Raw genomic sequence first — 16,103 nt, 5'->3', positions numbered from 1 at the left:
GTGCAGATATAGAGGGTGTCACCACCTTGGATAACAGTGGTGAGTCTAGAGTCCTACCGGACTCCTACCAAGTGCTACCTTTTTCCAGCGAACCCACCAATTAACATAGTTTTAAAAGGATCCTAGCAGGATCCTTCCACTGTTTTCAAAAGTGCTACTAAGTTGTGAGTGAGTTTTCAAGGTTCCTTCCATGGTCGTACCAGAGTCCTTCGTGGTAGTACAAAGCAAAGGAAACCTCAGAGTCCTACAGAATTATTACAGATTCGTAATATATGTTAGAAAATTTATCGTAGTCTCCCAAAGAATATAAAAGCACCTTAAAGATCAATATATTTCAAAATACAATAAAAATCTGCATAAATACAACTGTAGCTTGCCCATGTACCCATCACAGCACTAGAAACATTTGTAGTGAATATACAGACCATACTATCGATCCTACGAGCCAATTACAGATCTAGAAACTTAGAAGAGTAAATTAATGTGTGATTTATATTGGCTGATAAACTAGCGTGTGATTTATAGAGATAAATAAATTAGTGTTATTACGATTTCCTGAGTAAAGTTAGTGTATGATTTTTATAGAGGTAAATAAATTAGTTTGTGACTTATACAAGTAAAGGCAGTAAGTAACCTTCTTGATAAACAGGTCGCCGGGCCCTCCACCTAGCTGCCCTGGCAGGTCACACTGACGTTGTCAAAGTTCTACTGAAGGCCAAAGCAGAGATCACGGCGAAAGACTACTACGGTAGGTTTGTGTGCGTATGTGTGTGTGAGAGAGGAAGAGAGAGAGAGAGAGAGAGAGAGAGAGAGAGAGAGAGAGAGAGAGAGAGAGAGAGAGAGAGAGAGAGAACACTTTCTCTACTTGTCTTTCCCTCCGGTTCCAATATTTTACCTCTGTCTTCACACCACATCACAAACACTTCAATAACATCACTAATCGTCTTCAAGGGGTGACCAAAATGTTCAGTTTAACCAGTCATACATTTAACCGAGCACTGCTTTAATAACTCTTGCTGATTTTGTGATTTGTTTTGTTTCTTAAACACACTGCTGTTTTTTTCTGAAGAGGAAACACAAACTTGATTGTTTTATTAAGTTTAAAAGCCTAATGAATACACGAGTATGCTTAGAGACAAGACAGTAAGTGTCAGGGGCCAAAGACTGTTCAACTGCCTCCCAGCATACATGAAAGTGATTACCAACAGACCCCTGAAAGACACCTAAAGTCAGCACCTGATCAGCCGGGCTGTGGTCGGTCAGCGTGCGGCCACCAATAACAGCCTGGTTGATCAGGTCCTGATCCACCAGGAGGCCTGGTTACAGACCGGGCCGCGGGGGCGTTGACCCACGAAACCCTCTCCAGGGTCATTAGTGTTGATTGTGATCTGCTGACTCCCAGTCAAGGATACTCAATGAATACCAAAATTAGTGACTAAAGTAAATGATTAACACACGGCCGGTTTGCTGAAAAAATTATATATATGTATATATATAGATATATATATATATATATATCTATATACATATATCTATCTATATATATATGAATGTTGCAGCGAGGAGAAGGCTGGAGGCAGTGGAGATGTCATGTCTGAGGGCAATGTGTGGTGTGAATATAATGCAGAGAATTCGTAGTTTGGAAGTTAGGAGGAGGTGCGGGATTACCAAAACTGTTGTCCAGAGGGCTGAGGAAGGGTTGTTGAGGTGGTTCGGACATGTAGAGAGAATGGAGCGAAGCAGAATGACTTCAAGAGTGTATCAGTCTGTAGTGGAAGGAAGGTGGGGTAGGGGTCGGCCTAGGAAAGGTTGGAGGGAGGGGGTAAAGGAGGTTTTGTGTGCGAGGGGCTTGGACTTCCAGCAGGCATGCGTGAGCGTGTTTGATAGGAGTGAATGGAGACGAATGGTTTTTAATACTTGACGTGCTGTTGGAGTGTGAGCAAAGTAACATTTATGAAGGGGTTCAGGGAAACCGGCAGGCCGGACTTGAGTCCTGGAGATGGGAAGTACAGTGCCTGCACTCTGAAGGAGGGGTGTTAATGTTGCAGTTTAAAAACTGTAGTGTAAAGCACCCTTCTGGCAAGACAGTGATGGAGTGAATGATGGTGAAAGTTTTTCTTTTTTGGGCCACCCTGCCTTGGTGGGAGACGGCCAGTGTGTTAATATATATATATATATATATATATATATATATATATATATATATATATATATATATATATATATATATATATATATATATATATATATATATATATACACCTGCAGATACACACTTCTGTGTATATAAACCCTGAAATACACACCTTGGTGTATATAAACTAAGAGATACAAACTTCTCAGTATATAAATTTATAAGTACATATTAGTTCAAATAATTTATATTATGACTAACTGTTACTAAAATTATTGTTTGCCATTACAATGTAATTTAGCAAGATACATTAACGTGTCCAGTAATAATTAAAATTCCATTTATATTTGAAAATATTTTTAATAATTTAATATTTATTTTGCAGGGGACGAGGCTATCCATATCGCCAGCAGGTGGGGACACTGCCAGGTGGTCGACCAGCTGGTTCATACCAATATTGACGTCATGCACGCTATAAACATAGAAGGTGATTTCGTTATTGTGTTAATGGTGGAAGCGCTAAACCCACAGGGAGTCATGCAGGGAGAATGAAAGGTAATTAGATTAGATCTGAGGGGAAAAATGTACTCACCTACCTGGAAGGTACTCTGGGGGTCAACGCCCCCGTGGCTCAGTTCTTGACCAAGCCTGGAGGATCTACCTACCTACCTGGAGTCTACCTGGACGGTATTCCGGGAATCAACCCCCTCGCGGCCCGGTCCACGACTAGGCCTACCGGTGGATCAGGACCTGATCAACCAGGCTATTGCTACTGGCCTCACGTAGTCCAACATACGAACCACAGCCCGACTGATCCGGCACCGACTTTAAGGGATGAGAGGTAATCAGGTTTAACGCGAGAAAGCCAAACGTAAGTACAAATTCCTTAGGTTAAGAGTCCCCTCACCAGCAATTAGGTACCTCCCTTGAGGAGATCTAGACACATAATCCACTTCTCACATTCAACTTTTAATCCAATCCATCAAAATCCAGGTTGGACGGCGGCCCAGGTGGCAGCAGCAGCGGGTCACGTGACAGTGCTGGAGATACTTGTGGACCACGGACAGAACTTGAACGACAAGGACGGGAACACCAATTCCCTGCTCCAGTACGCGGAAGCCAACAACCAGCTGGCGGTGACGGAGTGGCTGCTGAAGAAGGGGGTGCAGCGCCCCCCTTTCACCAGCTACAGTTTACACCTCATCCTCGCTACCTGCATGAGTCTAGCAAGGTGCTTCTGTCTTCGCCCCGTGGTGGTTCGTATTGTTGTGTTTCTGTCACCATCACATAGTACTGTTGTGTTTGTCACCATCACATGGTTCGTATTGTTGTGTTTGTCACCATCACATGGTTCGTATTGTTGTGTTTGTCACCATCACATAGTATTGTTGTGTTTGTCACCATCACATGGTTCGTATATCTGTGATTCTGTCTCCATCTCGTGGTTCGTGTTAATATACTAAAAACATGGTAAACCCATGAGCACGGAAACAAATGAAAGCACTATAAAAAAAAAAAGGCTATAGATCTTGTATCTTGGTTTAAAATTATTTTTTACAAAACTGGACATTCCATTAAATCTACCCAACAATAGAAAAAAAAAACAAGAATTATTGAGAAATGGTAGCAGTTCCCTCCTTCTGATGTACCTGTAATATGGTTGGTTAATTGGGCTTAAAGCCCATTATGTTTTATGTCGAGTTAAATTTATTCTTCAGTGTGAAATTGTAGGTGAATGGGTCCTCCCTCAAACATTGAGGTCAATTATTTATGGTTATAATAACCTTAATTTTTAAAAGGGCTGGACTGGTAAGCCAGTGGAAGGCCTCGGTCAGATGACCAAAAACTCCAGCTGTGGGTCATCATATTGCTAAGACCCGCGTCAGGAAACACTAGTCCTGTGTCCTGACAAATCTTACCTAACCTGACGGAGAATAAAACCAGGTTTATAGAAATGGCTAGAAACGATAAGCTAATTTACGAAGAGTAAGTGGACTGTATACAATGCATATTTATTTAAATATTAACACAAATATTTTTATCCCTATAACAAGGATTAAAGAAAGCTCTTTATGCATATATTCTGAGAAACAAACACACCTTAGTGAATATATCTTGTACAGTAGTTTAATTTAAAACCGATTATTTCTAACATTATTGAAGATTCTAAGAACGTACGGATTTAGAAGGAAAAAAAAATCACCCAATTTTCCAATTTTAAAAGATATTTAATTTTTCTTCAGTTTGTGCTTAAAATATATATTTTAGTCATTTTCTGTTTCTCTCCAAGCCAAGAGTGTTAACGGATATTCCTTACATGCTTGTAAGATAAGATATGCTTTATATCTTATCTTATAAGTTTTACAAAGGGTTTAACAGCGGGTTTTCCAGTGCCGACGGAGAAATCTGGTGAGCAAGATGGCACATTCTGGCTTTTATTTTTATTTTTCTGACTATTTGTCCAAGCGGGTATTGATAAGGACCTGGTAGTCGAGATTTCGTTCGGATTTTTAACCTCGAAGGGTTAGCCACCCAGGATAACCCAAGAAAGTCAGTGCATCATCGAGGACTTTCTCTTATTTCCATTGTGGTCCTCAATCTTGTCCCCCAGGATGCGACCCACACCAGTCGACTAACACCCAGGTACCTATTTGCTGCTAGGTGAACAGGACAACAGGAGTAAGGAAACGCGTCGAAATGTGTATGTTTCTACTCCGTCGGGGATCGAACCCGGACCCTCCGTGTGTAAAGCGAGAGCTTCGCCAGCCAGGCCACGGGGTCACCAAGGTATATATACTAAGAAGTACATACAGAATATATTTTAGAGTATAAAAGCTACTGTCCAGAGTTACGTCACTCCTTATAACTCTCCCTTCAATACATTCATAGTAATAATACTAATAAATGTAACTACAAATACTGAAAACAAAACTTATCACCCAAAAAAAAAAGGTATAATCATAACTTGAATTTTTAAAGGGGTGGAGGGGTAAGCCAGCGGAAGGCCTCGGTCAGATGACCAATAGCTCCAGCTGTAAATCATCATATGACTAAGACCCGCTTCAGGAAACACTTGTCCGGTTTCCTGACAAACCTTACCTGACCTCGGCTAGGTCCGCCACTAGGGGAGGACACCTGTTATTTGTTTTATTCCACACACTACCAGGAAACCATAGCTAGGTTATATTCTGGGTCTGTAACTAATATATAGGATAGATTAATGTCACGTTCTTGTTATGTATAAATGTATGCTACGTTGAGTTAAGAAAATGAAACACTGCGGTAGTCCTACTGGCCTATATGAGGCAGTTCCTCTTCAAGGGGGCTCCTTGGCGTGGTGAAGAGGCTCTTGGTCTGAGGAATTAGCCCTGTCGGTCTTCTTCCTCAGACCGAACCTAATTACACCTCATTCTCCCCTCCCCTATCCCATCCTCCCCATCCACCCCTTTTTCCATTCCTCCTCCTCCTCCCCACCCCTCCCTTTTGCCCTTCCTCTTTTTGGCCTTTGGGATTTCTCCCACAGGCGCACTAGTTCCTAGGTAGGGGAAAGGACACCGGGGTCCATCCCATTCCGTTGAGGTTCTTGGCGGTGGCGTAGTTTGCCGTGGAATCTGGATTGCCTGGGGATGTCCCGATCCCTCTCCGGTATCCCGGAGTAGCTTTGGGTGTCTTTCGGGCGACGGGTGTATCTCTGGAAGCCACCTTTCGGATTCCGGGGGTGGTGGACGAAGGAGGTATGCTTTGTGGCGGATATCCGGCCGCCCTCTCTTTTGTCCACAGAGGTAGCTCGGCAGATGTGAGGTTGCTATCCTGGATTGCTGGTTTACTGGCATGAAGGGTAGGGTATGGCACGGGTTCCATGCTGCATCTGCGCTACTAGCGTTGCTGAGGTCCTCTTGGGCGCGGAGGGAGATTTCCGGCCCTTTCATTCCTCCTGGGAACTATTCCTCCCCGCTCCCCCCTTTTTTATTCTTTTTTTTTATTTTTATTTTCTTTTCTTCTTTCTTTTTTTTCTTAAAAACAAAAAGCAAAGGAGTAACCTAACCATGGCAGCCCTAGTCCATGAACCCACTACCCCCAGGCCCCTTCTTGATACCGCACCCCATTCTGACCCTGCCTTGTGTTTAGACCACTCTTCGGACACTCCTGATGCCCCTGTACCTCTTGCTGGTGCTGTTTCCTCACCCGCTTCAGGTACCGGGGCTTCGACTGACTCCTTCGATTTGTCTGAACTCCGCTCTCCTTTGACTATGCTTCCGGCTTCTCCCTCTACGGTACAGCAATTTTCGAATCGCCCACCCATTTCATGCCGGACCAACTCTGGTCCTACTCCTAAACGCCAACGTCAATCTCCTGATGATGCTCCTTCGTTACCTTCCCATTCTACTCGGAAAAGACCGACACGTCAAGCACTCCCTCTCCACGCTCAGTTTCGGACCACACAATGGACTAAATTCTTTACTTTAAGACCGACTTCTTCTTCTGCCTACCTTTCTGACCATAGTATTGGCAAAGCGCTCCTGCGTCATGTTGGCAGAGATATTTCCTTTCATGCTCTCAAGAGCGGTATGCGCATCGTCACTGTCCAGAATGCTACCCAAGCTCATGATCTTTCTCTCCTTTCGAAAATCGATACTACTCCTATCACTATTGAAAAACATCTTTCTCTCAATTCTTGTAGTGGTACTGTCATTCTGCCCCATACCATAGTCCAACAGAATTTCCAGTCATGTGGCAATGACATTTTTGAACAGCTGGAACTCCAGGATCTCCCAATCCTCAAAGTAGACACTTATGTCCTTCCTGCCCGGGGGCAGAGACGTTACCCTTGCAATGTGGCTCGTTTAACTTTTGACAGCCGAGAACTCCCGTCCTCTGTATATGTCGCGGGACATCGGATTAAAAGTTCGAAAGGTGATACCTAAACCGCAACAATGTAGAAATTGCTGGCGTTTTGGTCACCCAGCGAAATATTGCAGATCTATGGCCGAATGCCCAGTCTGTGGCGCCGACGACCATTCTAATACATCTTGCAGTCAACCTCCATCTTGCCTTAATTGTAATGAAGCTCACCCTTTGTACTCCCGCCATTGCCAGGTCTACTTAAATGAACGTGAAATCCGTTGCCTCAAAGAGGCAGAAGGTCTCCCTTATGCTATGGCAGTTACTCATCTCCGCCTCCAAGGCAGACTACCCCGTGTTTCTTATTCTCATGTTTCCAAACATCCCCCCACTTCTGGGGTCCCATTTTCTGCAGCCTCCTCTGTTGTTACCCCTCCCATAGCCACTACGGCATCTAATCATTTTGCTGTCCTTGGCTCTGACGTCCCGACTACAACTCAGTCTGTTCTCACATCTTCGCGTCCTTCCTCACAAGCCCCAGTATCGACAAGACCTTGTACGACACCTAATACCAATCGCCCCTCTACTCAAAAATCCAAAAAATCCACATTGCTCAAATCTTCTTTGCCCCTTCCTTCCCTTCTTCCACCTCCACACTTTACCTTTCCAGTCTCTGTACCTAGTTCTTCCCCTCTCTCTGGCTCTATTACAAGTGTTTAGATTCACCCTCCTCCTCGTACTATGCCTTCCACCCCCATCCCCTCCCAAGTTTCTCCCTCTTCTGCCACCTCCCAGGTTTCTGCCTCTTCTGTCCCCCCCCACACTTCATCTCCAGTCCCTTACACTCTTCCCTCCCCCTCTACTTTGGTACAGTCCATTACTGTCCCAATCTTTACTCAACCTCCTCCTTCTATCTCCAATATGGTCTCCCATACATCTTTGAATTCAGAAACACTTGAAGCCATTTCAGAATATATTGCAGAGACTAAACCTTCAATGGACACTGATTCACTTCCTGTTCCTTCTCTTCCCTCTCCTCCATCTTCACAACCCCATTCTTCGCAAAGCTCCGTTCCTTCTCTACTTGAACGTCTTCCAATGCCACCACACGTTGACTTTTCTAACCCCTCTAGTCTGTAGGTGCCTTTACCTACAGATTCCTGATATTTTCTTCATCGCCAATCATGGCCTATTTACAGTGGAATATCTGCGGCCTCAGGGGTAATCGGGGTGAGCTTCAGATGTTGCTTTCCAGGTTTTCCCCTGTTGGTGCTTGCTTACAAGAACCAAAATTACACTCGGCTGTTTTCCAACCTATCTCAGGCTATAATTTATTGTATTCTTCGGATCCTTTCTCAGATGGGACCTTTAATGAAAGTGCCCTTCTTCTATGCAATGATATTCCGTATTGTCAACTATTTGTCCATACCTCGCTCCATTACACTGCAGCCCGTATCCACTTGAATAAGTGGTTTACAATATGTTCTTTATATCTCTCTCCTTCTCGGGCATTTTCTATCCCAGACTTTGCCTTTCTTGTTTCATCCTTACCGCCACCACTTCTGTTACTTGGTGATTTTAATGCCCACCATTTCCTCTGGGGGGGGGGTCTCATTGTGACTCACGTGGCATCCAGTTGGAGGCTTTTCTCGCCTCTCACCCCCTCCATGTTTTAAATACGGGTACTCCCACCCATTTTGATCCTCGTACTCATACTCTCTCGTGCATCGATCTATCAGTCTGCTCTTCCTCCACTGCACTAGACTTCACCTGGTCTGTTCTACCAGACTTACATGACAGCGATCATTTTCCGATCATTCTTACTTCTCCTTCCTATTCACCACCTTTCCGTAGCCCTCGCTGGCAATTTGATCGGGCAAATTGGGATCTTTACTCACACCTCACTGCTTTTAGTGAGGTTCCTTCTTCATCCTCCATTGATGAGCTCCTACACATCTTCTCGACGTCAGTTTATACCGCAGCTTCTCATTCTCTACCCCAAACCTCAGGCAGGCATTCTCAGAAGTGCGTGCCTTGGTGGTCTCCTGGTTGTGCTCGTGCAGTACGTTTGAAACGTGCTGCATGGGGCAGGTACCGGTACAATAGAACCGCTGCGAGACTTCTTGATTTTAAGCAGAAGCGTGCGATCGCTCGCCATGTCATCCGTGAAGCTAAATGCACTTGTTGGCGAGACTATGTTTCCACCATCACCTCTGCTTCTTCTATGAGTGCAGTCTGGAAAAAAGTGAGGAAATTGAGTGGTAAATACTCTCCTGACCCGGCTCCTGTTCTACGGGTCGCTGGTGTTGATGTAGCAAACCCTCTCGACGTTGCCATTGAACTTGGCACACATCTGGTCCGTATTTCCCGAGGGCTCCATCTATGCCCCTCGTTTCTTTCCTCAAAGTCTGCCAGAGAGTTAGTACCCTTGGACTTTTCTTCTCTCAGAGAAGAACAGTATAATGTGCCTTTTACACTTCAAGAACTGGAGGCCACGCTCTCAGCTTGCCGATCATCGGCAGCTGGGCCTGACGACATTCATATTCGTATGTTACAACATTTACATCGGTCAGCCCTTGTAGTCCTCTTACACCTCTTCAATCTTATTTGGGCACAAGGAGTTCTTCCCCAGCTGTGGAAATCTGCCATTGTTCTCCCTTTCTGCAAACCGGGTACTACAGGACATGATGCCTCCCACTATCGCCCCATCGCTCTTACTAGTGCAGTTTGCAAAGTGATGGAACGTCTCGTAAATCGATGTTTAATGTGGTATTTAGAGACACATAACAGTCTCTCCGCTAGTCAATATGGCTTTCGTAAGGGTCGTTCTACCATAGACCCCTTACTACGCTTGGATACATATGTTCGTAATGCCTTTGCGAATAATCACTCAGTTATTGCCATATTTTTTGACCTTGAGAAGGCATATGACACAACTTGGAGGTATAATATTTTGGCCCAGGCCCATTCCTTAGGCCTCCGAGGCAATCTACCATCCTTCCTTAAGAACTTTTTAACTGACAGACATTTCCGTGTTCGAGTCAATAATGTTCTTTCCCCGGACTTCGTCCAAGCTGAAGGTGTCCCTCAGGGATGTGTTCTAAGCACAACACTTTTTCTCCTTGCTATAAATGATTTGGCCTCTGTTCTTCCACCCAATATTTGGTCATCACTCTATGTTGATGACTTCGCTATTGCTTGTGCAGGCGCTGACTGTCACCTTATTGCAGTTTCTCTCCAGCATGCGGTCGACCGTGTTTCCACTTGGGCCACCACGCATGGGTTTAAATTTTCAAGTACCAAAACTCACCAAATTACTTTCACTAGACGCTCTGTTATCTCCGATCATCCTTTGTATCTCTATGGCTCCTGTATCCCCGAACGTGATACAGTCAGGTTTCTAGGCCTTCTCTTTGACCGTCGGTTATCCTGGAAACCTCACATTACCTCTCTGAAGGCAACTTGTCACAGCCGGCTAAACCTTCTTAAAACCCTTGCTCATCTTTCCTGGGGAGCTGATCGTCGAACTCTGCTTCGCCTACATTCAGCCCTCGTTTTATCGAAACTCGATTATGGTGACCAGATTTATTCCGTGGCCTCTCCTGCTACTCTCTCTAGCCTTAACTCTATCCATCAGCAAGGATTACGTTTGTGCCTTGGTGCTTTTCGCTCTTCCCCTGTTGAGAGCCTCTATACAGAAGCGAATGTTCCATCCTTGTCTGATCGCTGTGTTGCCCATTGCCTTCGCTACTATGTACGCTCTCACGATCTACACAATCCTTCCATTTATAGAATGGTCACCGATATTAGTAGACATTCTTTATTCGTTCGCCGCCCCTGTTTGCTCCATCCCTTTTCTCTTCGCCTACATTCACTCTTGTCTTCCCTTCAGTTACCACCTTTATATGTTCATGTAGCATCTCACTTTTCCCTACCCCCCTGGGAAGTTCCAGCTGTTCGGGTCTGTTCTTTCTCACTCCCTTGCTCGAAAGCTCAACTGCCTACGGTGGCTTCCCGCTCTCTTTTTCTTGATCACTTCCACTCCCATTTTCATGCCACCGCTGTGTACACAGATGGCTCTAAGTCTTCAGACGGTGTCGGATTCGCAGCAGTGTTTCCGGACAGCGTCGTGTGGGGGCATTTACTATCTTCAGCTAGCATTTTTACTGCTGAACTGTATGCCATTCTTGCAGCACTTATTCGTATCGCATCTATGCCTGTGTCATCATTTGTAGTAGTCTCAGATCCCTTAGTGCTCTACAGGCTATACGAAAATTTGATACATCTCATCCCCTAGTTCTCCGTATCCAACTTTGGCTACGCCATATCTCTACCAAACATAAAGATATTGTTTTTTGTTGGGTCCCTGGTCATGTCGACGTACAGGGCAATGAACAGGCAGACACTGCTGCGCAGTCAGCAGTACATGACCTACCGATTTCCTATCGAGGTGTTCCATTTCTGGACTATTTTGCTGCAATAGCTACCCACCTTCGCACCCATTGGCAACAACGTTGGTCAACTCTGCTCGGTAACAAACTTCATTCTCTTAAACCGAGCATAGGTTACTGGCCGTCTTCTTGTCATCAGTGCCGAGGTTGGGAGACCACTCTCTCCCGCCTTCGCATTGGCCACACTCGTCTTACTCATGGGTATCTCATGGCGAGGCACCCTGTTCCTCTCTGTGAGCAGTGTCAAGTTCCAGTATCGATTAGCCACATTCTGTTAGACTGCCCTCTCTATCAACGAGCACGCAGAATTTACCTCCAACGTCGTCTTCGTTCTACTACTCTCTCTTTACCTTCCCTTCTTGCTGATGGACCCTCCTTTAATCCTGACTCTCTCATTGACTTCTTGACAACGACTGATTTACTCCACAAACTCTGATGATACTTTTCGCACTCCCCTCAGCCCTTTCTAGTTCAGTCTCTTGCTGCCCTTTACCCTTTCACCATCCACTACCCCGCTGTTATCCGTAACCTATTACTCATCCATCTCCCTTTTGCCACCTGATGCCCTCGCTTCCTTCCTGCCCTGCAGCGCTGTATAGTCCTTGTGGCTTAGCGCTTCTTTTTGATTATAATAATAATAATATGAGGCAGTTAATATTTAGATCCAACCTGTTTCTATCATGTATCAAACCTGTTATTAATTTTTTACCTTCAGTAAGGCAGTTTGAAGACTTCATTTATAAATTTAAACATCTGATGCCAAATATTAATTTATTATCATGTTATTACTGTAATTTTTATTATTACTGTTGAGAATTCTTTAATGAACTGTTATTTGCATCACTTAAGAACATAAGAACATAAGAAAGAAGCAACACTGCAGCAGGCCTACTGACCCATGCGGAACAGGTCCATGTCCCCTCCCCCAGATTAGCCCAATGACCCACCCAGTCTGGTCACCTCCACTCAAGGAGCACGGCACCAGACCCAGCAGCACAAGCTAGTCAGGTCCAACTCACACCCACCCACACCCACTCATGTATTTATCTAACCTATTTTTAAAACTACACAACGTTTTAGCCTGAATAACTGTACTCGGGAGTTTGTTACACTCATCCACAACTCTATTACCAAACCAGTGCTTTCCTATATCCTTCCTGAATCTGAATTTTTCCAACTTGAAACCACTGCTGCGAGTCCTGTCTTGGCTGGAAATTTTCAGCACGCTATTTACATCCCCTTTATTTATTCCTGTTTTCTATTTATACACCTCGATCATATCCCCCCTAATTCCACGCCTTTCGAGAGAGTGCAGATTCAGGGCCGTCAGTCTATCCTCATAGGGAAGATTTCTGATACATGGGGTCATCTTTGTCATCCTCCTCTGTACGTTTTCCAGAGCATTTATATCCATTCTGTAATACGGTGACCAGAACTGAGCAGCATAGTCTAAATGAGGCCTAACCAAGGATATATAGAGTTGAAGAACAACCTGAGGACTTCTATTATTTATACTTCTAGATATGAAGCCAAGAATTCTGTTAGCTTTATTGCGAACACTAATGCACTGTTGTCTTGGTTTTAGATTACTGCTAACCAGAACTCCTAAATCCTTTTCGCAATCAGTAGTATTAAGATCTACATTATTTAGTTATATGTGGCATGGTTATTTAACTGTCCAACATTTAGAACTTTGCATTTGTCAATATTAAACTGCATCTGCCACTTCTCCGACCATTGCATCAGTCTATTCAAATCATCCTGGAGTGCTCTAGTGTCCTCATTAGAATGAATTGGACGGCCTATTTTGGTGTCATCAGCAAATTTGCTTATGTCGCTATTTATTCCCTCATCTATGTCGTTTATGTAAATTGTGAACAACAACGGGCCCAACACTGACCCCTGAGGAACACCGCTTGTGACGTGCCCCCATTCTGATGTCTCCCAATTTATGCAAACTCTCTGCTGTCTATTTGTCAGCCATGCCTCTACCCAGGAAAAAAATTCTCCTCCTATTCCGTGTGCCTTAAGTTTCCTCAATAGCCTCTGGTTTGGAACTCTATCGAAAGCCTTACTGAAGTCCATATACACAATATCATATTCATTACCGTGATCTACCTCCTCAAACACCTTAGTGAAAAAAGTTAGTAAATTCGTAAGACAGGAACGCCCCTTTGTAAAACCGTGTTGAGATTCATTAATCAATCTGTGCCTGTCAAGATAGCTACGAATTGCTTCGGCAATTATTGATTCCATAAATTTTCCCACTATGGAGGTAAGGCTTATTGGTCTATAGTTCGAAGCCAAGGACCTGTCACCTGCCTTGTAAATAGGTATTACATTTGCCATTTTCCACTTATCAGGCATTATGCCAGTTTGTAGTGATATTTTTTATTTACTTAAGTAATATCACTCAATACTCAACTTATTGCAAGAAAATAGATCTTTAATGATCCAATTATTGATAATCTATCTTTAGGAAGTAACTTTATAATCTTTGTGTGTGTGTATGTGTGTTATCACAGGTGTGGGTTGTTCGAACCATTGGAGTCTCCCTGGTAAACTGGACGAGGCGGCGGGTCGACTCGATGAAACACCTGAAGCTCAAAACGCAGGTAATTTATGCAAAGAATTTTGACTTTTAAAAAATTAAAGACGGGTGTGCTTTGACTCCGGTGAAGGGCTCTTGATGCAAGGAAGTGGAGATGGCCTCCCCTTCCTTGGTTCGAATCTAAATTGAGTAAACCAGCAGTGTGTTGCTATTGTATGTTTTAATATATATATATATATATATATATATATATATATATATATATATATATATATATATATATATATATATATATATATATATATATATAATGTGTGTGTGTGTGTACAGTGTAAAATTAATAGCAATGAGAGATAGAGAGAGAGAGAGATAGCTATATATCTTACACAGGAGGAGCGTGAACTAAGGCGTCTTCAGCAGCTCACCGGGTCAACACTCCCTCAGCAGCTGCAGACAGAGACGGAGCAGTCTCCGCTTATCCCAAAGCAGCAGGACTTAGAACTAGGGCAAGTGGGACAGCAGAAGGAAGGAGAACTACAGAAGAAGCAGAGAGAGGAACTCAAACGTCAAAATGAACAGGGGAAACAGAACAAGAAGAAGATACGATTGCCTTCACCTCACAGGGTAATTAAATAAGTCTGTAACATAATTAAAATTACGTTACTGGGGCTCAAGCTACGACTTAGCAGTTACAAGCTGACGACCTGGCAGTTACAAGCTGACGACCTAGCAGTTATAAGCTGACTACCTGGCAGTTACAAGCTGACGACCTGGCAGTTACAATCTGACAACCTGGCAGTTACAAGCTGACGACCTGGCAGTTACAATCTGACGACCTAGCAATTACAAGCTGACGACCTGGCAGTTACAATCTGACGACCAGGCAGTTACAAGCTGACGACTTGGCAGTTACAAGCTGACGACCTGGCAGTTACAATCTGACAACCTGGCAATTACAAGCTGACGACCTGGCAGTTACAAGCTGACGACCTGGCAGTTACAAGCTGACAACCTGGCAGTTACAATCTGACAACCTGGCAGTTACAATCTGACAACCTGGCAGTTACAAGCTGACGACCTGGCAGTTACAATCTGACAACCTGGCAGTTACAAGCTGACGACCTAGCAGTTACAAGCTGACGACCTGGCAGTTACAATCTGACAACCTGGCAGTTACAATCTGACAACCTGGCAGTTACAAGCTGACGATCTGGCAGTTACAATCTGACAACCTGGCAGTTACAAGCTGACGACCTAGCAGTTACAAGCTGACGACCTGGCAGTTACAAGCTGACAACCTGGCAGTTACAATCTGACGACTGTACCGCTTTAGTTACACAGTGTCAGATACAGTACTGTTACTCACGAAATCGTAATGACACGATTGCAAACCATACCACGGACGGGGTTAGAACCCGCGATCAGAGTCATAAAACTCCAGACCGACGCGTTAGCCAGTGGACCAGCTGGCTACAATATAGTACGGTTAGTTTCAAAGTCTAGAGAAAGATTTTATGATCCGACATTTCACCCACAGTGTGGTTTTCAATCGCAAATAAGCAAAAACATCTTACAAAAGCATGCAAGTAACCTGAGGTAGTCAGGTGGTGGAGAGGGCAGTGGTGACGAACATTATTATAGATTTAGCTCTTACCATCCTCTTTATTCGTCTCCGGACGCACCTGATGAACTTAACAAGACTAGACTCAGGTGATACCAAGAGATGGCTGTCTGGATGCGAGCGTCAGGTGGTGTTAAATATATATTTTGTACTCAAAATTGGCTGCACGGCGGCCTTTTTAGGGTCCTAGCGTTCCTACAAAATGGAGGAAATAAGATTTTTTTTGCAATATTTTCACGTTTTTAAAGGTTTTCGAACATTTTAAGGAAATTCCAGTTTGTCCACTACATTCATGACATTGTATACTAGGTAATGTTTTGTTTATGTATTGTGAGCACCTGAGGCCTCGTCACCTGGGAGGATCTACTCTAATTTACTCTAATAAAACGAGACACTAGAGTAATAAGTAGACTTTAATAATTCTAACAGACCGGGCCGCGGGGGCGTTGGTCCCGAAACCCTCTCCAGGTAAGTACATGTACAACTTATACAGACCATAGCTGG

General features: G+C 44.0%; 1 protein-coding gene across 5 annotated transcripts in view; it reads left to right on the top strand.

The window, feature by feature from the left end:
• Positions 1–16,103, top strand: part of LOC128686898 (caldesmon) — a 51,282-nt gene that overhangs the window by 29,314 nt on the left and 5,865 nt on the right. For all 5 annotated transcript variants that reach the window (XM_070082561.1, XM_070082560.1, XM_070082562.1 and 2 more), the window contains 6 exons: positions 1–39; positions 650–748; positions 2,520–2,621; positions 3,128–3,390; positions 13,953–14,042; positions 14,369–14,602. The exon at positions 1–39 is cut by the window's left edge and continues 58 nt beyond it. In XM_070082561.1, the coding sequence (XP_069938662.1) occupies positions 1–39; positions 650–748; positions 2,520–2,621; positions 3,128–3,390; positions 13,953–14,042; positions 14,369–14,602 (827 nt within the window). The remainder of the gene's footprint in view (positions 40–649; positions 749–2,519; positions 2,622–3,127; positions 3,391–13,952; positions 14,043–14,368; positions 14,603–16,103) is intronic.

This window comes from Cherax quadricarinatus, chromosome 7, assembly GCF_038502225.1.
Source record: "Cherax quadricarinatus isolate ZL_2023a chromosome 7, ASM3850222v1, whole genome shotgun sequence".
NCBI classification, from domain to species: domain Eukaryota; kingdom Metazoa; phylum Arthropoda; class Malacostraca; order Decapoda; family Parastacidae; genus Cherax; species Cherax quadricarinatus.
The sequence above is the reverse complement of the archived record's forward strand: the minus strand, read 5'-3'. Positions and strand labels throughout refer to the sequence as shown.